Source organism: Dromiciops gliroides, chromosome 3 (genome assembly GCF_019393635.1).
Source record: "Dromiciops gliroides isolate mDroGli1 chromosome 3, mDroGli1.pri, whole genome shotgun sequence".
NCBI lineage: Eukaryota > Metazoa > Chordata > Mammalia > Microbiotheria > Microbiotheriidae > Dromiciops > Dromiciops gliroides.
In genome coordinates, this window is record NC_057863.1 from 269726051 (window position 1) to 269747975 (window position 21925).

Consider the following 21925-nt stretch of genomic DNA (forward strand, 5'->3'; position numbering starts at 1 on the left):
CAAGATGTGCTTAAGGGAAAGACACTAAAACAGTCTGACTGGGTCAAAGGGAAGGTCTGGGAATACTAAGACTAGAATAGTAAGTTGGGAACAGACTGTGGAAGGCTCTGAATTCTAGGCCAGAGTTTGAACTTTATATCGTAAGCAACTGGGGACCTAGGAAAAGCTTCTGAGGTATGAAAAGATTGATACAGAAAGACTGTGGATAACAGGGGTCAGTGTCACTCTGCCACTCCTGATATTCCCATCTAAACTGATGTTTGGAGGAGAGACAGCCCCTTAGTCGGGCTATTGGCTACTTCCAAAGTAGATGCCCAAATTCCAGCCTTTGGGACTGTCTTGGGGTTAGAAAGTAGGCCTGAGGGACTCTAAAGGGTCTTTTTCAGAGAACCCTGAAGAAAATTGAATAGGTCAAGTCCCTCACATTGAAAAGGTCTAGTCCCTCAAACTAGACTGATGTTCTTCCCCAGGTATGAACTCTTAGAAGACTGGTAAAATTACATTCCCACTGGGGATTTTCTAGTCTTGGAGCTAATTCAGACTCTAAAAGTAGCAGCAAGCCTTCACCTGACTTGGTCCAAATTAAAGACACAGATTTACTGGCTGAGAGGCTTCAGAATCCCTCAATAATGCAAGCATGTTAGACTAGAAGGCTTCCAAAGGCTAGTGGCATTGTGCATGAATGATTGTGTGTGTGTGTGTGTGTGTGTGTGTGTGTGACAGAGACAGAGACAGAAACAAAGAGACAGAGAGACAGAGACAGTAAGACAGGGAGAAGGAAGGAGAAACAACTTAACCCCTCAGAAAAATGTTCTGTAAGTGCACTGGGGCAACTGTTGTGGAGATAGAAATTGAGAATATACTTGCTCAGAGTATATCTATCTCCTTTAGCCAAAACATAGTATCATTTTTAAAAGATAGTAGTAGTTGTCCTGTTTAGGCACTGAATATCTTATTCTTTGTTGGCAAGACCACAGAACACAATCATTAGAAATAAAAGACTGAATGATTTAACATATTTGTGACAGGTTTATCATAGAGACTTTCAGAGGCCTGCCAACACATTCCACAATATGTGATATTTAGAAGCCTTGCAAATTCCCTTTTGGCTACCCAACTATATCAGTCACAAGAAACCCAGGGCAGTTTCACTCCAACAGTGAAGAATCTACATTGAAATATGGTTCTGTGTGTCAATCTGCTTGCTCTGTCACAGGTAATAATCCTAAGGAAGAAAAGAGATTGCAAAAAATTCTTGAGCAATAAACTAAGAAGTTAGGGGGGGAGTCAATTACCTTTAATAAAAATATTATCATCTAATTATCTAGTTGCCTAAAGATTAGATAATCATTCTTCCTTCAAATACTAATCTATGAAAGAATGTTCCCTGATAGGTACTGAATTCTTTTAAAATAGAGTGGTGAAGGGGCAGCTAGGTGGTGCAGTATATAAAACACTGGCCCTGGATTCAGGAAGACCTGAGTTCAAGTCTGACCTCAGACACTTTACACTTACTAGCTGTGTGACCCTAGGCAAGTCACTTAACCCCAATTGCCTCACAAAAACAAAACAAAAAAAACCAAAAATAGAGTGGTAAAAATAGAAAGTTACCAGATAATTTTATTTTAGGATCCTCAGCAAGGACTTAGGTCCCTCACTTTCTCTATTTTAAATCCATATATCTTCAGTTCTTAAGATTGCAAAAAAAAATTTTATCTCTCTCTCCTACAACAGGCCAAAGTTCTCCAGGATTATAAGGAAGAAAAACGAAAGCCATCCTAGACAAATTTTGAATGAGTCATTAAAGATATGCACTGAAGAAGTCTATAAACTCATATGGTGATTCCTGCTATTTAATCACTTAGAGGAATAGCAGTATGTTTAACAGGATTTTAAAGGGAAACCAATTATTTGGAATGAGTGGGTGGTTCTGTGGCTCCAGGATCACAATATGGTTCCAAAGGAAGACTCTTCAAAGAGAACAATTACTCTATTTATGCACAAATCAAAAACCCGATTACTAATATAGTCCCATGGAATAGATAATGAAACCTAACTCCTCACCATGACAAAGAAGGTAGGGAGTACTAGTACATGATATTATAAGTATTGTCAGATGTGGTCACTGTATCAGATGGTTTTGCTGGAGAAGGATTGAAAGGATATAATGATAAAGGCATCAATAAAAGGCATCTTTTTTTTTTTTTAAGTGAGGCAATTGGGGTTAAGTGACTTGCCCAGGGTCACACAGCTAGTAAGTGTTAAGTGTCTGAGGCCGGATTTGAACTCAGGTACTCCTGACTCCAGGGCCAGTGCTCTATCCACTGTGCAACCTAGCTGCCCAAAAGGCATTTTTAAAAAAAGAAAATCTGATCAGCAAAGCTGATTTTGTAATTTATTGTGACTATTAATGAGAAAAGACAGTTGAAAGAATTCAGTGTCTAATGTTTAATAATGTTTTTGCTATACCTGAGTACAGTAATAAATGAAGTCAAGTAATATTTTAATATTTCCTTGTCTCTTCAAACAGGAACAACCAATACATAGCTAAATAGGATGTAACTTGAAGGAGAGCACAAGAGACAATTTGAATGCATACACACTACTTTAATTTTGTTATAGTCCATAAAGGATGCCTTTTTACATCTGTTTATGATTCCTTTATACCCTAACATAAGAGTAATTTAATTGTCCTTGGGTGTGCTGAGAAATATATATTCTTTCATCTTACAATCCAAAAATTGCCATAGATAAGTAAAATCCAATTCATTCAACTATTTGTTCAATACTTTATTTTTTTTAATTGGGTTGTTTTGGGTTTGGGGTTTTTTTTTGTTTTTTTACTTACAACTTTTGACAGAGGAAAATTGAAATCTCCTACCATTATTGTGTTTCTATCAATTTGTCCTTGTATTTAGCTCTATCTTTTTTTGAAGAACTTAGCTGATATGCCAATTTAGCAGATATTCATTTAATCTTGTTATTTTTTTCATTGTCTATGCTACCAAGCATAAGCCAGTTTTCCTGTTTGTTTCTCTTGATTTTATCAATTTTTATTATTGGTTTAGGAAGTTTACTAGAGGAATCATGCAGTAAATCTTTTTTGTGGAGCTAACATTTTGAAACAGAAATAAATATTCCTTAATACTAGTTGTATAAGCTTAGAGTTTCATATATTGAGTTTCAAAAATATTACTGGGACAGTAACAAAATATTCTCTGCATTTGCTTCTCTGCCTGGTCTCAACTCCATGGAACAAAATTCTTTCTTATACACCTCTCCCACCCCCCACCCCACTCCCTTTCCTCAGTTAAACTCATCACCTCTAATATCATAACACTGCCAACTCAAGCCTTTCCTGACACCACCTCCCTCAACCTCTTTTCCCCTTTGGAGGGCTGGAGGGTGCAGCACCAAACTCCTTCTTCATACAGGGTAGAAACTGGACTTTTGGGTTCATTCCATTCAGCATCTGCTGCTCTGCCTTGGTTTCAATTCCATGGAACCAGATGCCTCCACACCCCCTGGTGTACATCCCCTGCCTCCCTTTGTCTTCCCTCTCCCCATATTAGATTGTAAATTTGAGGATAGGGACTATCTTTTTTTTTTTTAATCCCCAGCACTTAACACAGTGCCTGGCATATAGCAGGCATTTAATCAATGTTGAATTGACTATTCCCATAAAACTATTTGTCTTAAGCCTCATTTCATTTCCCTGAGAGCCCAGAATAAGCTCCTTGAATTTAAAAAAAAAAAAAGCATTCCAAACCAAGAAGAATTTTAAGGAAACCAGATGGTGGCTTTGAGGCACAAAACTTGGGATTTAGGAATGGGAGTGAGGGATGGATCTATTTTGGAGTCAAAGAACATCTTTCAAATTCAAAGCAGTTTCAATAAAACATCAAAGTTCTTAGGTATTCTTCCAATTAATAAGAGTGAACAGAATTCAGTAAAGAAGAGTAAAAATAAAATATTTCCACCCCCAAAACCCAAAAAACCCATATCACTCATTTCATTCTCAGATATTTTCAAACTGCTTAATCAGGAGACTATATATCTGATAAAGACTAAAAATCATTCCTGTTCCATAACCATTAACCAGTGTCTGTCAATTAAATTCACTAATGTTTATTAAGCAGGCATCATACTGGGGACCAAGGAGGCCAATCAAGTAATCAACAGCCATTTATTAAGCATCTACCATGTGCTTGGCACTCTTCTAGGTGTACACAAAAAGGAAATAAAGCATAGTCCTTGTCCCTAAGGAATTGAACATCTAATAGAGATACAAAACATACACAAATAAGGAAGCTAAAAGGTGGAATGTGATAGGAACACAGAAAAGCTCAAAACAAGGCACTTGCCGAAAACTTGGAGAAACTAGGGAAAAGAGAAAAAAATTAGGGAATTCTTCTTGGAGGAAGTGGTGGTATCTGAGCTGGGCCTTGAAGTAAAGAAGGATTTGGGGGGCAGGTGGGGCAATGAGGGTTAAGTGACTTGCCCAGGGTCACATAGCTGGTAAGTGTCAATTGTATAAGGCCATATTTGAACTCAGGTCTTCCTGAATCCAGGGCCGGTGCTTTATCCACTGTGCCACCCAGCTGCCCTTAAAAGAAGGATTTTTAACAGGTCAAGATGATGAGGGATGTATTCTGAATTTGGAGAGAATAATAGTCTGTATTAATGTCCAAGGTAGGAGAGTGTAGAACAAGATTAAGGAAATGAATGTTGAAAATTATCTTTACGTGTAATTGGAAAAAATAAAATATTATTTACAAAAAATATATTAAGGAATGACTATTATTAAGTTGTTTGAAGGCAAGGGCTATTTTTCCTTTTGTCTTTATATCATCAGTGACCAGCATAGAGCCATTCCACATAGTAGACAATTAGCAAATACTAATTGGATTGAATTGAAAATAGAGTACATGAAAGGTAATGTGAAATAATGCTGGAAAAGTACACTGGGGCCAGATTGTTGGGTGTCATAAATGGCAGGCTAAGAAGTTTGCATTTTGTCTGATAGGCAATAAGGAGCCACTCCAAGTTTGTTGTGCTTGTTGAGCAGGGGAATAACATAGTCAGAACTCTGTATTAGGACCAAACTTACCATCTTTCCCAAGACCTTCCCTACTTCACAGCTTAGCTATTTCTATGGATGAAACTACCATAATTCCAGTCATGTTGATTCAGAATCTCAGCATCCTCTTTAATCCTTTCCAGTCCCTGTCCCTTACCCTTTAATATTACCAAGTCCTATTGATTTAACTATCACATATCTTTCCCCTATCCCCTCATTTCCATAGCTGCCAACCCTGGCCCAGGCCTTTGTCCTATATTATCTAAATTTTTGTCATGGCCTCCTACCCAGGCTCTCTAACTCCTCATCCTCCACACAGCCAACAAAAGAATCTTCCTAATACAGAGTTCTGACTATGGTCTAGGTGCATTTTCTAGGCGAAGATGTCTAGCAGGCAATAGGAAATACAGAATTAAAGGTCAGGGGAGAAGGTGAGGCTAGATTTAAACAGTTGAAAGTTATCTGCATACATAGAGGTAAAAATTGGAGCCAGAGGCATAGATAAGATTGCCAGATAGTGTGTAAAGAAAGGGAGCTTTGGGGGGCATTTACACATAGGAAGGGAGAAGGCTGATAGATTAGTGAAAGAGTGAGAGGATTGGACACATAGGTAGTAGAAAAGGGAAAGAATGGTGTCACTGAAGTTAAACAAGAAATGGAGAGTAGTCAAGTATCAAATGGCATAGAAAATTCAGGGAGGATAAGGATTGACATAGTTTGCTTTGACAAAAAAGCAGGCTATCTCATCCTCTGAAACTCAAGTTTAAAAGGCTCAGTGAAGGCAGAGGTTCAGAGATATGATAAAATGAGATAATATTGGTAAAGCACTTTTGCAAACCATATCATACTATATAAATGTGTATTATTATTATTTGAAGGATAAGATATGAGAGAGCTCACAACAGGTGACATTACTGAGAAAGTTAAGGGCATCCTATTAAGTGGAAAGAGCAGCAAGGTGGCGCAATGGATAAAGCACCGGGCCTGGATTCAGGAGGACCTGAGTTCAAATTCAACCTCAGACACTTGAAACTTACTAGCTGTGTGACCTTGGGCAAGTCACTTAAGCCTCATTGACCTGCCTACCCCCATTCCCCGCCCAAAAAAGCCCCAGAAAGTGGAGAGTTTAGTGAGGGATAGAACTGAGAGCTTGAGGTTTAGAATAGCTACTATGAGATATGTGATAATGAATAAATCTGGGAGAGAAAGAAGAAAAAAACTGGTGTGTAGCAATGAGTGCCTACCTAAGGACAGATACCATGATTTTGAGAATTAACATGGTTTTGTTTTTATTTATAGATAGTATTCACATAGTACCTACTGTGTGCCTAGCACTTTATAAATATTATGCCATTTGATTCTCAAAACACTGAGAGGTAGGCTCTATTATTATCCCCATTTTTTACAGAGGAGGAAACAGACACTGAGAGGTTAAATGATTTGCTCAGTGTCACATAGGTAGCAAGTACTGGAGGCTGGAATTGAACTCAGGTCTTCCTGACTCCAGGCCCAGTACTTGATCCACTGCACAGTCTTTCAGTCATTTTTCAGTTGTATCTGACCCTTCATGACCCCATTTGGGATTTTCTTGGCAAAGACACTGGACTGGTTGCCATTTTCTTCTCTGTCTCATTTTACAGATGAGGAAACTGAGGCAAAATGAGTTAAGTGATTTGCCCAGGGTCACACAACTAGTGTCTAAGGCCAGATGATGAGTCTTCCTGATTCTACACCTGGCACTCTATCCACTACATCTCCTAACTGCCTCTATTGCATCATCTGGCTTCCTCTAATACCTTCATTGGTGCTTAATAGCTTTGGGCATAGTTTCTTCTAGCTAATAGTGAAGATGAGTTTTCCTCTGAGGTTACCTTTCATTTTCACTTTATATATCTCACAAGTAAAGTTATTTGCATGTTATCTAAGCATAAAATCTGAGTTCCTTAAGGTCAGAAGCCATGCTTTTGCCTTTCTCACTAACCTCACTGTTTAGCACTGGTGCATAATAAACTCTTAGGTACAATGGAAGAACCAGGCATCAAGGGATTAAAAGATGCCTGGTTGAAATGATTGTCTTTGAAGGGAGTGATATAAAGGCTGAACAAGTGTGATGGTCTAAGACAGGTTCTCAAAAGGAGGTCCTTGGACTCCTAAGAGTCTCCAAGACTCACTCAGGGGGTCCATATGGTCAAAACTATTTTCCTAATACTATACCTTTGCCAACTACAAATCTGCACGAGGCTGGATTTTCTTCTAGTATTTTAACCAAAACAACTTATTGCAACAGATTGTATGTAGAAGCATATGAGAATCCAGCTGTCTTCTATTACACTAGACACTAAAGAGATTTGGAAAAATATGCAAAACCATGCCACTCTTCTTATTACTTTTTATCTTGGAAAATAGTTATTTTTCATAAAAATGTTATGTTTACTTATAATGAATTGGCAACTGTTATTTTTAAATGAAGTATTTTTACAATTTTCCAGTTTATACTTCTAATTTGGTAAATAGTGATATAGTACTCCTATAAACTAAAGCTCTTTGGGGTCCTCAATAATTTCTAAGAGGGTAAAGGAGTCCCAGACATCCAAAAGTTGGAGACCCACTGGTCTAGAATATGTACTGAGAACCTAGGGGCCATAAGGATGGGGAAGAAAGGGATCTGGAGGAATGAAACAGTGGAAAAGGACTAAGAGCAGGAGACTGTGATCAGAAATGAGAATTTCAGAGTTGCAGATAATGAAAATGGTGCAATTCCGGTATTGGGAAGGTTTAAAGAGTGATTGTCACTGTGGGGTGGCTTAAGTCAAATGCATATAGAGGTTATGGGGAGAAAGTTGACAAATTGACAGGCCAGGGTTTTATCTTAGAGGGGTCATGAAGGTGAATACTCAAGTCATCCAAGATGATAACTTAGAAGAGCAAGATTCTAGATAAAATTCTTCCTGTACATTTCTGGGGTAGCAGAGCAGAACAATTTGCTGGCCAAAGATCCTTAACTTTTCTTATCGCCTAAAAATTCTTCTCTGAATTTAGTTAAGGCTCAGACATCACAGCAGTAGACCCCCCCCCCCCCCGCCCTTTTCCCGTTCCATCATTGATCACCATCTGTGAGAAAGATGGTTTACCCTCTGCAGGTCACATGATTTAATTCGTGTTGTCTTCTCACTGTTCAAAAGGCTTTCCTGAACATAAAGAGATGTTGCTTGGCTTCTTATCTAATGGTGAAAGGAGACAGCAAATTTAAAAAAAAAGGATGCTTTTCATATTCCTGCTGAAAACAAGAGGGATAAAGAGTAATAAAAAAATAATAATAATAAGTAAACAGAAATAAGGACAAAGGAAAAAGCTTTTCTATGATACCTATTATGTGCCATGCACTGTGCTAAGCACTTCACAATTATTTAATAACTCCTTCCACCATCTTCTATGGGATATAGAATTCAAAGTAGCCAATGTTTCCTTCTACAAAACTGCACAATTTACTTTCTCCAAACATTCCAGAATCCAATTTATTTATACACATAATGTTAAATGTCTTGTAATTCTACAAGGATGTAATACCCTTAAAAAATACCATCTCACAGAAATTCTTTCAAACTTGAAAAGCATATCAATAATATACTTATGTTGTTTGGATAAGCCCCTGTAGTTGTGTATGCTATACATAGTGTATGCTTTGGCCCTCTCAAACCAGGACCTGATACTGTGATATTTAAATAAAAAATCCACAGCTACAAAAGTAAAGGACTTCACTCAGATTCCTTAGTTCCTTCTTCTTCCTCTAGAGCAAGAGAGGTTTTATTGCATCAAAAATTATAATCAATTTATAATCAACAAGCATTTATTAAATGTCCCTTATGTACTAGGTACTGCACTAGATGTTAGGGATACAAAGACAACTCCCCCCCAAAACCCAAAACAGTCCCTGACTTCAAGGAGCTTACATTCTGGGGCAGCTAGGTGGCGCAGTAGATAGAGCACCGGCCTTGGAGTCAGGAGGACCTGAGTTCAAATCCAGCCTCAGACACTTGACACTCACTAGCTGTGTGACCCTGGGCAAGTCACTTAACCCCAATTGCCTCAAAAAAAAAAGGAGTTTACATTCTAATACTCATATAGAATAAATATATATGCATATTTGCTTTTTTTTTAAAAATCTGGACCTATGATTTCATCAGTACAGGTAGCTACTGGTAAGGTACTTTATCAGTGCAGATCAGTACTTTGTGATTTAAACTCACAAAGATTTGCTTGAGTCATTGAGAAGTTAAGTGACTTATTCAAGGTCATATAAACAGCATGTGTCAGAGGCAGAACCTGAACCCAGGTCTTCTTTCCTCTGAAGCCAGATCTCTATTCACTGTATCATGATGCTTTTTATATAAAATATGTTTAAAACAAAATGTCAATTTGGGGGGAAAGGCATTAGTAGTCTGGAAAAATCAGGAAAGGCTTTATATAGGAGTCAGTCTTTGAATTGGGATTCTAAGAGGTAGAGGTGAAGGGGTAGTATGTTCCAGAGATGGGGAGATAGCCAGTGCAAATGTAAAGAGAGAGAGAGGTCTAGTGTTTTGTGTAAAGAACAATTCTTACTGTTCTTAAATCTTTAAAGGCCAGCTTTGGATGGATGAGAGAGTGCATGGGGGGAAGGGGAGGAGTAATGTTTAATAAGGCTAGAAAGAAAGGTATGTTGGGATCAGGTTATGAAAAGCTTTAAATGGCAAACAGAGGAATTTAAATGACAAACGTCTTAGATGTAAAAGAAGTTTTATTAAGTAAGGGAATGACATGGTCCAGTTGCACTTAAGGAAAATCCCCTTTGCGGTTGTGTGGAAGATGGGTTGGAGAGACAAAGAGATCAGATTGAGATTTCTGCAAAAATCCAGGTGAGAGGTGATGGGGACCTGAACTAGAGTGACAGCCATATGAGTAAAGAAAAGAAAGATGAGGAGAGATGGCATGGGGGTGGAATTGACAAGACTTGACAACTGACTGGCTATACGGAGTGAGAGTGAGAATGAGAAGTTGAGAATGACACCAAGGCTTGATACATTAATTTAAATGAAAATCAATTCCCCAAACAGATCAAGACAAATTCAATGACTTAATGACTACAACTCTCTCTCTCTTTTTTTCTTTGCTACTTAATAAGATCATCAAAGAAATACTTCATACTCTTAAATTCTTGGAATAAAAAAGACATTTAGTAATATTTTATTTATTCATTTAAAAGTAGAATGACTTTTCTCCCTAACTGATCAAATTTTCATGATCAGGATTTAAAATTCTAAGAGCACAATTAATAGAAGCTGTCTTGAGTGATTCCAAAGGGTAGACAATATGAACACAAATCTGGAATGGCAATAGCAAATTTAAAGCATGTGACCAAAGTGTAAAATACGCATGTGTTTAAGTCATATAGTACAAGATAGCCAAAGAGCTTAATTTTATGTACTAAAAAAAATTTTTTACACAGTGATAACCACTATTACAGATATACATCCCACTATGAAAGCACATTAACTACATAATTTCTAACCATACAATGGAGGTAGGAGAGGAAGAGTAAAGATGGGAGGTTTGAAGGTATGATTTTACATGTCAAAGGGCAACATTTCAAACACATTTGAATGATTTGTCCCATGACTGGATGTGCTCTCCTGGGCTACTATTGCCAGTATCACAAACACAGAAGAAAGCCTAAAATACTAATTCTTCATTGTGGCTACCAGGCATCTGCCTTCCTAAGAAGTTGAGATAAAAAGTTATTCGTGGGGGAAAAACTATTTAAAACTTAACTTCTTTGTCAAATCCACTCCTTCAGGCCCCAAGAAGCATGCAGAGAAGGCAGCAGGAGGCTATGATACCATGGGGTTTTAGGACTTACAGAAGTGGTGGGGCTTCCTTGAGAAGTTTCTCCCCTCTAGAAGTTGGGAGTATTTACGAATCTAGATTTTCCACTGGTTCTAGGAGTACAGAGGGGACCTTGGTTTGATTATAGGAGCCTCAGTTTCTATCTATAAAATGAGGATAACACTTATACTACCCACCTCCTGGTACTGTTGTAGGGGAAGCACAATAATGTGTTTTAAAAGCTAAGTAAATAGGAGTTATCCTCATTCATCTTTGTATCCCCCACTGCACATGATAAGTATCTGTCAAATGAATAAATCTTAGAAGTCAAGCAATCAAGGCACATATGCAGAGATCTATTGCTATCATTGTAGCAATGGGACCACCATCCTAAGAAGGTACAATGTTGACATTGGCTTGACTGCCTGAATGGTAACTTAAATATGCATAGCAACAGATGTCTGGTAACACATCCAGAACAAGGATGAAGTAATGTTGACTGGTGGAAATGTTCCTTTCTGTATTTCTGTCACAGTCAAGATATCGAGTAAAGCCCCATTATGTTAACACGGCATCTTGTTATACAGACTTAGGCTACTAGTCAAATCACACACCCCACCCCACCCCCAACAAAACTATAACAATAAAACATATGGCACATCCAATTAGGATACTGATTCTAATCCCTCATACCAGAATGACAATGGGGTCGTTTCTACTGTGTAAATGTAATCTTTTGTACATTAAGTAACTCCAGGGGAAGTGAACTCAAATATGACTTGAAGATGAAGCTGCAAGATGTCACTCAAGAGAATTTAATTAAATATGGGTTTCCAACTGAGTAAGTAATCATTAGTAACCAGGCAACAGCCTATGTGTTTGCACCATTTGTTGTTTGGTTCACCATTCTTTGCCCAGTGGTAGATTCCAACAGCAAGAACACAAAACCATGTGGCTCTAACCTTTATATGAAGAATTTAATTCTCTACACATGAAGTTAATTGTAAAGCCTGTATTACAGTGGTTAAAGCTGAAGATTTCATAGAGTTATATATTTTACATTCGTATCCATTAAAATACTGAAGCGCAGGTTAATGAGTGGGAGCATCCCTCATTATCTGCACCACAAATGGAAAAGAAATCCTTTAACACTGTCAGCATAGGATTTTTGGGAGAAAAGGAGACATAAAAACATAAGATAATGAAATATTAAAAGTCATTAGTAGAACTGATATATTGTGCTTGAGACACTTTTTTTTTTTCTTTTCTTTTCTGTGCTGACAGCACTAGGCATCTTAATAAGAGCTTTAGACTAATGTTTAAAAGACAAACATGCCTTGGCTACAGTACATCTACTACATAAAGTGGACTGTAAGCTCCATTTCATATTAATCTATATAAATTCCACAGTCTAGTTAAAAAATGTAAACACTGGAAATTAATTGCAGGGATATTTCTATACATTCTTTCTTGTCAAGATAATCACTTGTTCAAAAGATGTCATTCCATTGTCATAAAAAAGTAATTGTAATAAAACTTCATGTAACAGAGACTAAAAAGAGATTGGGGGTGTTAACGATAATAGCTACCTGGATGTAGTTTACTGATTTGTGATAAGAAAATGTACAACACCTTCCTCCCACCCCAGCGAACAAAAGAAACCCCAATGAGATAAATCTGAGACAAAACAAAACCAGAGATGCTTCCTTATGGAGCTACAAGGTAACTGTGCAAAATAAAATTAATGTCATCTGGTTACAGCATCATACAAGGGTACTATTTTTTGCCATGAAAGGAAATTGACTTCATCTGTACAGGATGTAGAACATACTTAACAAGGTATACCTGATAACATACAAAAAACTAGCACAAAATTCCTTATTTTTGCTTAACTGGTCACATTCTTAAAATTTCCTTAAAACTTGATCTAACACCTGTACCTTTGCAATAAGGAAACAAAACAAAACAAGACATTTTGATCAGTAACACTGGACAAGATGAAAAAAAAAAGTCTCAGATTTATGGATATTTGGAACATTTTTAATAGCACATGCAGCATTCCTTGATAGTGGGTCTTTTTGCAAAACCAAAATAGTAAAGAAGTTGTTTAATTTATATTTTTTTTCTATGAAAAGGCTAAAATATACATTTAAAAAATAATTTGAAAACTATTGAAAACACCTGTGCAAAGGTGGGGAAAAAATCAGTTCCAGTAACTACGAAAGCCACAAAAGGACCCACTATCCTGTGTATTTTTGTAATTTTTGCTTCTATATCTGTAAATAATAACTCAAACATTGCGATCACATGCAACTAATGTAAAATGAGGTAAACTGCTCTGCAGTGTGTTCTTCTACTCAGAAGGCAGTAGATGATCATGCTGGAAGTCACATGATCAAGGCTGCATCTCCCATCATCCCTCTGGGCAGTGATATGGGATAGTGGGTCTCTTTGAGGACTTTCAAGCCTGAGTGGGGGATGGACAACATATGATTCCTAGAAAAAGGAGGAAAACAACACATAAGCAAAACAAAACAATGAGCAAAATTCAAGCTAGGAAAATGAATCAGGCATGTAAACAGCATGGTGCCGAAATGATTAAAAAAAAGGTAACATGCTACAAGGGGGATGGAACTAAAAAAAAAAAACCCACAAAATAAGGTTTTGCATAATGGAAGGTCTTCAAAGAGACTTTTGCAAATACAGCAATGGTTCTAGCTTTGAGTTCTGCAAACTATAGCAGAATCATAGCAATGCTGCATGTTTTTACTGTTGAGTTATCACAGAGCAATGGAGCCAATAAAATTACTTACATTGCTGGCTTGGGTCCATGTCTGTTGTCATTTTCACATAATTGGATGGGAAGAGTCCCACTTGTCCATTGACTTCTCCTTTCCACCAATCAGGGTCTTCCTTATTAAGAACATTGATGATCTGGCCTTTGTTGAATGCCAGTTCATCATCATTCTGTGCAGTGTAATCGTACATACCAATCACTTGGCACACTGTAAGATAAATGAATAGGCTTAGGGGGCAATACTGATCATGGATCAATGAGATAAGAGTAGGAAGAGAACCTAAATATCCATCTACTACAACCTCTTCTTCTTACAGAAAAGGAATCTAAGGACCAGAGAGGTTACAAGATTTATCCCAAGAGATGGTTGGGATCCTAATCAAGGTCTTCTTTCTATATAAGTGCCTACTATGTGCCAGGCACTGAGAATACAAAGAAAGGCAAGGAACAGTCCCTACTTGTAAAGAAGTCACAATGTAATGGGGGAGACCACATGCAAACGACTACGTACAAACAAGATAAATTCAAGCTACTAAAATGAATCAGGCACATAAACCACTTGGTACCAAAATGACCTTTTTGGGGGGAAGATAACAAAGGTAGCATGCTACAAAGAAGAATGGAAATAAAAAACCCCAAATACTCTATAAAAACAAAGTTTTACATTATAAAAGGTCTTCAAAGAGACTTTTGCAAATGAAACAATCGTTGTAGCTTTGAGTTCTGCAAACTCTCTATGTAATGCCATGTCAATATTGGGAAGTGTTTCAGGCTGAGATCACTAAGTCATCTTATCCCAGAGAGAAGATATCCCAAATGTAACTCTTGAGATTGCCAGACTGAGAGAGCTGGATGTTGTGACAATGATTCTAAGAGCCTGTGATTTCAAAGTTGTAAAGAAGTCACCAGTTGCTGCTGATGATTAGAGGTACCTCTGGCTGTAAGCTTTCTCACAGCTGATAGATCCAATGGTGAAATAGTTAAAGGTCTTTGTGTTGTTTGCTATACTTTTTACAAATTATGTACCCATTGACACTGAGGTATGTCTAAGCCTATGAGACTAGAAATTGATACTAAAAGAAAATATATGGCAAAAGAAGTTTCTCCAGATTTATAAACCACAGTAGGGGCTCAGAAAGAACTGATTAATTAGAGATATTGTAGAACATATCTCTTGACTGCCTTAGAACTGGAGCAGTCAAGTAGTAAATCAAGAGTTAACATGGTTGCTGACTAGTGTAGTGAACTATACGGACCACTTAGGTTTCCCATACAAACACACACACACACACACACACACACACACACACACATACCCCTAGTCTTTCCCAATAGAATATAGGATTCTTGAGCAGAGATTATTTCATTTTTTTTTATTTATATCTCTAGTTCCCAGCATATGGGGGCATTTAATAAATACTTGTTGATTTTTTTTTTTGGAGAAGCAGCAGGGTTGAGTAACTTGCCCAGGGTCACACAATTAGTGACTCAAATCCTCCTGACTCCAGGGTTGGTGCTGTAACCACTGTGCCACTTAGCTGCCTCAATAAATAATTGTTGCTTGATTGATTTTTGTACATCCCTCAGAATTATCACAGCATTTTATCCATACTTTCTACACATATTGTACTCTACTTTGTAACAGAGCTATTTATATCTTTTCTCATCACACCTTATTGGAGTATAAACTCCGAAAAAGCAGGGATTGACCTTATTCATCTTTGTATCTTTTGTCTGCTTTCAATTATTGACATAGGACTCCTCTTATCATAGGATTCCTTATTCCAGTCTCCATGATTATGAGGTTGCTTTTTCCATTGATGCAGACCTATCATTTCATTAGAGTTAGGACCTTGAGGTAAGGAAAATATTGACTAAGGAACTGCTTATAAAATTCGTTTCCACTAAAACATCCTTCCTCCTAAACTGCTACCTATCCCTGTTTATAAACGTTGCTGGTAAGTCTTAAAGAGTGCTTCAAAAAGTGAATGATTTGAATATCAAGGGACTAAGAGAGGAAAATTGATAAAGCCTGCAAATATTATCATCACAATGGCTCCTCTATGATCATGGAGCAGAAGTCAAACATGAAATCAAGGACCATGAATCCTAAAATCATACAATGTAGTCAGAAAAATCACACCAAACAAAAAACAACTTGAGTGCTTCTTTTTCCTGGGAATTAGCATATAGTTGCAATTATAACCCAAATTGTTTATTAATAAGATAAAATAGATTGATTTTTATACTTTTTACTTGGAATTTCAGAGATAATGACCAAATCAAACCATTTCCCCAATTTACAATGAAATATTGATTCCCATCTTAAGTGGATTCATTTTAGGTACCCTTTTCCTAGTACCAAATGGTTTTTGAAAATAAGGACCTCCTCTATTTATACCTTAGATGAACTTTCACAATTATATTTTAGTTTTATATTAGTCATTCTAGGCCAAGGTATATGGATCTTGGTCTTTACAATTATTCTTCAGATCTTCATTACCATGATTAGGTACTGCTTTTACTAATTATCATTACTCTTTGACGTGACAATTCTAGGGAACCTCAAGTTCATCCATAGTGGTAGGTTAAGGCTTTAGGTCACTCGAGACAAAGAAAAGGGCTTAGTTACCCAACTTCTCACAGTTTTTGGCTCAATTTAATAAGGATTTAGACAAGGAAGCACTGTCAGATTTGACTCATCAACAACTTTTATTTAATTTAATTAAACAAACATTTATTAAGTGTTGAGCACATTTGCTAAGCTGATGATACCAAGGCTAAAGTGAAACATTCCCTACTTTCAAGTAGGTCCAACAGGGAGACATAACAAACTTATGGATAACTAAAAAATTTTGAGGAATGAGAAAACATTTAATTAAACAATTAAACAACTATATTAAGTAGGTGGTACTAGAACTGATCTCATTCTTTAAGGAAGTATGAATTCTGAGATGAAGAGATGAGGAGTGAGGGCACTCCAGGCATTGAGGTTGGGTGGAAATTCAAGGAAGGAGGAGATGGAATGTTAAATATAGGGAAAGACTGGTACTCCAGTTTGGCTGTGACACAAAGCTTGTGAAAGTTGGAAAGGTAGTTTAGAGCCAGACTGTGGTCTTTAACTGACAAGATAAGTTTGTATTTTATTTAAGAGGCAATGGGAAACCACAGAGAGGTTTTGTTTTGAGCAAGGGGTTGATGAGATTTAGATTTGCCTTGTATAACATAGCTGTATGAAAGATAGATATGGGAGGGGAGAGAATGGAAGCAGACAGAATTATTACATTAGGCCAGGTGAGAGGTGCCGAGAGCCTGAAGTAGTGGTGGCCAACTTAGTGAAGAAAAGGAGAAAAATGTAAAGGGATGTGGCAGACGTACAATCAATTAGAGTTGTCAACAGACTTAATTTGGGAATGAGGGACAGGGTAGAGTCAAGGATAATTCAAAGGTTATGAACCTAGGTGACTGAGAAGATAGGGTGTCCCTGACATATGTAAGTCTGGAAGAGGGGAATGTTTAGGGAGAAAGAAGGTGAGTCTCCATTTTAGATATCTCAAGACCATGCTAGGGCAGTCCATGTTTGGTAACATTTTTCCATATAACTAATAGTATAATGATGGCTTTAATCCTCCCCCACAACAATAGCAGGGAATAGCTGGATAGGGATGAAAATGTAGGGAGAGGTAGAAGCAGCAAAGGATTTTCACCCCTGCATAGAACAACTCCGAATCATAGGAACAAGGGAAGTAGAGGCAGAGCCCTATAAATTAGAGGAGGCTAATTGACGTGGGCTCCCATCCTCCAGAGTTCTGTGGTGCCTAAGCCTCATGGTATTAGAGGGAGAGGAAGAATATTAACTGCCATGGCTTCTCACTCTAACCATCAAGGAAGCAGGGATGGAGTCAGCAAGGAGTTCTGGGCAAATTTAGGTCAGTAAATACCTGGTAAGTGGGTCCCCAGAACCTGATAGTGGCTGTGTGAGCCTGCGCAAATCACAGAACTCTAATAAACACATTACAGAGTACATACAAGTGAACATTGATAGAGGGCATTTCCTTGTTCCCTTCTATGCCAATGAAAATAAAATCAAAGATCTGAGAAAAAACTTTTTTTTGATACCTACTGGAATAGGGAAATTTGAAGCAATACATCTACACTGACCACAAACGCTACCCAAGCACTATGATCTAAAGGAGATTTCTGCTTCTCTGTCCCCATCTTTCTTCAAATGCTTTGAATATATTCAGTTAAATGTTTTCCTGATTGAAGGCACTTAATAACTTAATAACTCACTGTAAGACTATAGACTGTTCCTCTTTAGTTCTTTAAGAGGTAATGATATTACATGCTGTGCACTAAAATGTCCCCTCTATTCAAAGTGTCACAGGAAATTATTTTGGTCTCTAATGACTACATGATTGGAGTCAATATTCTACTTTAAAACTGGTACTCAATACAGTTGATTCCCAACTCAATCTCTTAACCCATTTAAACCCTAGATGTATGTGTGTATGCATCTATGTATGTATGTATGCATGCATGTGTGTATGTATATATGCGTGCATACTATAGATATACACTCTACATGTATATAACATATAAAACCACCAACTCCCTTAAAATGACCAAAAATACCATTAAAACAAAATTTTACATAAAATGTTAAGCTTTTAACAGGATAGAACCAAAGGAATCAACAAACAAGCAAGTAAAAATGTTTTTGTTCTGTGTCTATGAAATTTTTTATATCTACATTATTTTAAAATTTTCTGATATTTTACAGACAAAGCCTTAGCAAAGGAACCACGAGGTGTAAAGGTATGCTTACTTTTATGACACTGCATATTGCCGTATTGTTCTCCAAAATGCCTATATCAATCTACAGTCTCTCCAACAACATGTTTCCCTACAGTCATGCCCATATTTAATTAATCTAGTGCGATCTCTCTCTCTGTCTCTCTCTGTCTCTCTCTGTGTCTCTGTCTCTCTCTTTCTCTCTCTCACATGCACTATTTTTGCCATCATAATGAGTTAAAAGTTTTATCTTTAGGCTATCTCGATGTGCACTATTTCTCTGATCATTATGGAGTGCTTCTTTTCACAGGACTATTAACAGCTTATATTTCCTCTTTCAAAAACTGTTTTCTCATATATTTTCACCATTGCTCCTCTATAGTGCATCATATAACATATCCTTAAAAGTATCTGGATATCAAACTATTATCTGATATAGTTATCAGACATATCTTCTGCAAATACTTTCTCCATCTATTTTTCTTTTTCTTGCGCAAAATCTTTTTCTCTTTATATATTCAAACCCATCAATAGTCTCCAATAATTTTTCTTTTTGTTTGATTAAAATGGCTAGACATGACTGAAAAACAACTGAACAAGTACCGTAACGCCTGTTGTAATATTCTTCTAGAAAGAATCAAGCATTCTTTTTTTTTTTTTTTTTTTGGTGAGGCAATTGGGGTTAAGTGGCTTGCCCAGGGTCACACAGCTAGTAAATGTCAAGTGTCTGAGGCCGGATTTGAACTCAGGTCCTCCTGACTCCAGGGCTGATGCTCTATCCACTGTGCCACCTAGCTGCCCCATGCATTCTTTTTATCATTAAAAGCAGTGTTATTTATTGATTTTCTTCTAAATATTTGGCCCCCATCTCCACGGTTAAAGTAAATGTTTTATTCCATTGTATGACATAGGGACCTAAACCTATTTTTAGCCATGTAGTAGTTGTTCCTGAATAGTGGTTTCATTCTCTACTGGCTTTTAAGTGTGAGCTTATCAAACATTAATTTTTTTGTATACATGGAATTCTAATTCTGTTACACTGATTTGTTTTCCTAATCTTTTTTTAACTACCAGACAACTGTTGTATATTTACTGTTTTACAGTGGATTTTGAGGCTTGGTGGTGCTAGTTTCCACTCACCAGATAAACCGGAACCTAACAAAACACAAGAACCCTCAGAGCACTGTACTGGTCAAATGTTTAACCAGTGTTTGTTTGTTTCATAGTTATGCTTGATTTTTCATCTCATATTTCCTTAAAAATTTGCATATTTATTTGTCTTTTGTTGGCTATTTTTGCTAATTCTAGGATTTTTTTTCCCTCACTTTCCTAGAAAAACTGATAACAGGACTGCAGAATTAGAGTATAGTCCAACCCATTTATTTTATAGATAAGGGAAACTGAAGCCCTAGAGGAGGTATACTATATGCCAGGCACTATGCCTAGTGCTTTTTACAAATATTATCTCACTGGATCTTCCTGTGAGCAAGGTGCTGCTATTATTCTCATTTTATAGTTGAGGAAACTGCAGCACCTAGAAATTAAGGGTCACAAAGCTACTAATTCCCTGAGGCCACATTTGAACTCAGGTCTTCCTCATTCCAGGCCCAGCACTCTAACCACTGCACCAAGAACTGCCTCATAGAATTAAAATAGCCTGCCTGAAGTTATACAATGGATGTGAACTCAGGTCCTTTGACTCTAAACTCAATGGTATTGCTTTACTAAATTTTCTGAGGTGCCAGAAATCCTGAGACTGCCACATTGGGCTCTGTCTTCTCCAGTTGGTACAAGCCCTCCAGGGTCTATGTATTTTCTAATAATTTTGATAATTTGGTCATTTCTTTTTTTACCCATGTTTCCAACTAGTCATGCAATACTGTTTCTCAATACAGTAAGTCAGTTGTTTCATTAGAGTTTTAGAAATTTCTCTTTTGTATTCTCTATATTGTATTTTCCATATAAGAGGAAGCACAGGTGCAGAGTGTCCCTGCAAGCCAGGAAGTCCTGAGTTCAAGTTCCAGTTCTTTTTTTTTTTTTTTTGCGGGGCAATTGGGGTTAAGTGACTTGCCCAGGGTCACACAGCTAGTAAGTGTCAAGTGTCTGAGGCCGGATTTGAACTCAGGTACTCCTGAATCCAGGGCCGGTGCTCTATCCACTGTGCCATCTAGCTGCCCCAAAGTTCCAGTTCTGACACAGAATATTGTGTGATACTACTAGACCAGTCACCTGACCTCCCCATTGGGTCCAACTCAAGCAGAAACACATCCCTGTGGGCCTCATTTTGACTTAGAAAAACCACAAATTAATATGATCTATGTTATATTATATTTTTATTTGTTTTGTTAAACATTTCCCAATTACATTTTAATCTGGTTCTAGCTTCATTTGGGAATTCTGTGGACTGCTTGGAGGCCAAGTTTGAAATCTCTGTTCTAGGCAACTCTCTAAGACTATATTTACTTTTGTTATTTCTGTGAAGTTTTTTTTTTGTTTTTTTTTTTAGTATTTTCTAATTCTAGCTTGATTTCCTCCCGTGAGTTTTCTTCTTTCTTTAAGTTCTTTTATTTAGTCTTGTTATAAACTTTTTTTTACCAGTGTCAATTCTTTGAATGTGTGGTTTATATTTGAGGGAGTCTCTCAGCATATCCCATATGATTTATTTTTATTTATTTTCTTTGTGTTACTTCTTCTACTTTAGTGAATTAAATTGCTTTGAGTAGTTATTATTTTTGTTATTAACATGATTTTGTGATTATCATCATTTTTTCATTTTAATAGCAAATTCAACTGGCTCTAGTATTTGTTATTTTTATTACTTATTACCATAGTTAACATCCCATCATTTTTAATGAAGTTCAGACAGAAACAATTCTGTATCCTGCCATTATTCTTTTATATCGAATGTGTTAGTCAGCAAGCATTTATTAAGCACCTACTAAGTATGGGGCACTTCAAAGATTAAAAAAAGAAAGGCAAAAGACAATCTTGTTCTCAAGGAGTTTATAATGCAGGGGAAAACTGCAAACAACTATGTACGAACAAGCAATACAAAAGATAAATTGGAGATAGTCCATAAAAAGAAAATGCTAGCATTAAGACATTCTAAGGACTAGTGTACAAGTAGATAAGTGCTTTTTGTAATTGAATAAAAATAATCCTGTCTTCTACAGGCTCATAGAAACCACCCTCAGAATGACTTCAATAGCAAATAAGAACAGGAATGGCATACAACACATCTCGTTCCTACATGATTTGGATTGCTTCTGTGAGGTCTCTACATATTGAAAACTTTTCACTACATGCAGCTTGGAGGTTATGAATATTTGGTATCAAGACATCAATTTAAAATATTATTCTTAAGTTTTTATGAATCTATGTTATGTCCAGGTGAG

At 37.0% G+C, this 21925-nt stretch overlaps 1 protein-coding gene and 1 long non-coding RNA gene across 6 annotated transcripts in view; one reads left to right on the top strand and one right to left on the bottom strand.

Moving 5' to 3' along the window:
- Positions 1–21758, top strand: part of LOC122745323 — a 33771-nt gene extending 12013 nt beyond the window's left edge. Inside the window, exons 3-4 of the long non-coding RNA XR_006355453.1 lie at positions 18520–18554; positions 21704–21758. This is a non-coding gene — a long non-coding RNA (uncharacterized LOC122745323). The remainder of the gene's footprint in view (positions 1–18519; positions 18555–21703) is intronic.
- ITSN1 (intersectin 1) overlaps positions 1–21925 on the bottom strand; it is a 300395-nt gene that overhangs the window by 87403 nt on the left and 191067 nt on the right. For 4 of the 5 annotated variants that reach the window (XM_043990543.1, XM_043990544.1, XM_043990542.1 and 1 more), the window contains one exon: positions 13753–13944. In XM_043990543.1, the coding sequence (XP_043846478.1) occupies positions 13753–13944 (192 nt within the window). Of the gene's footprint in view, positions 1–10311; positions 13436–13752; positions 13945–21925 lie in introns of those variants that run through there. The other variant, XM_043990545.1, reaches the window with a different exon arrangement.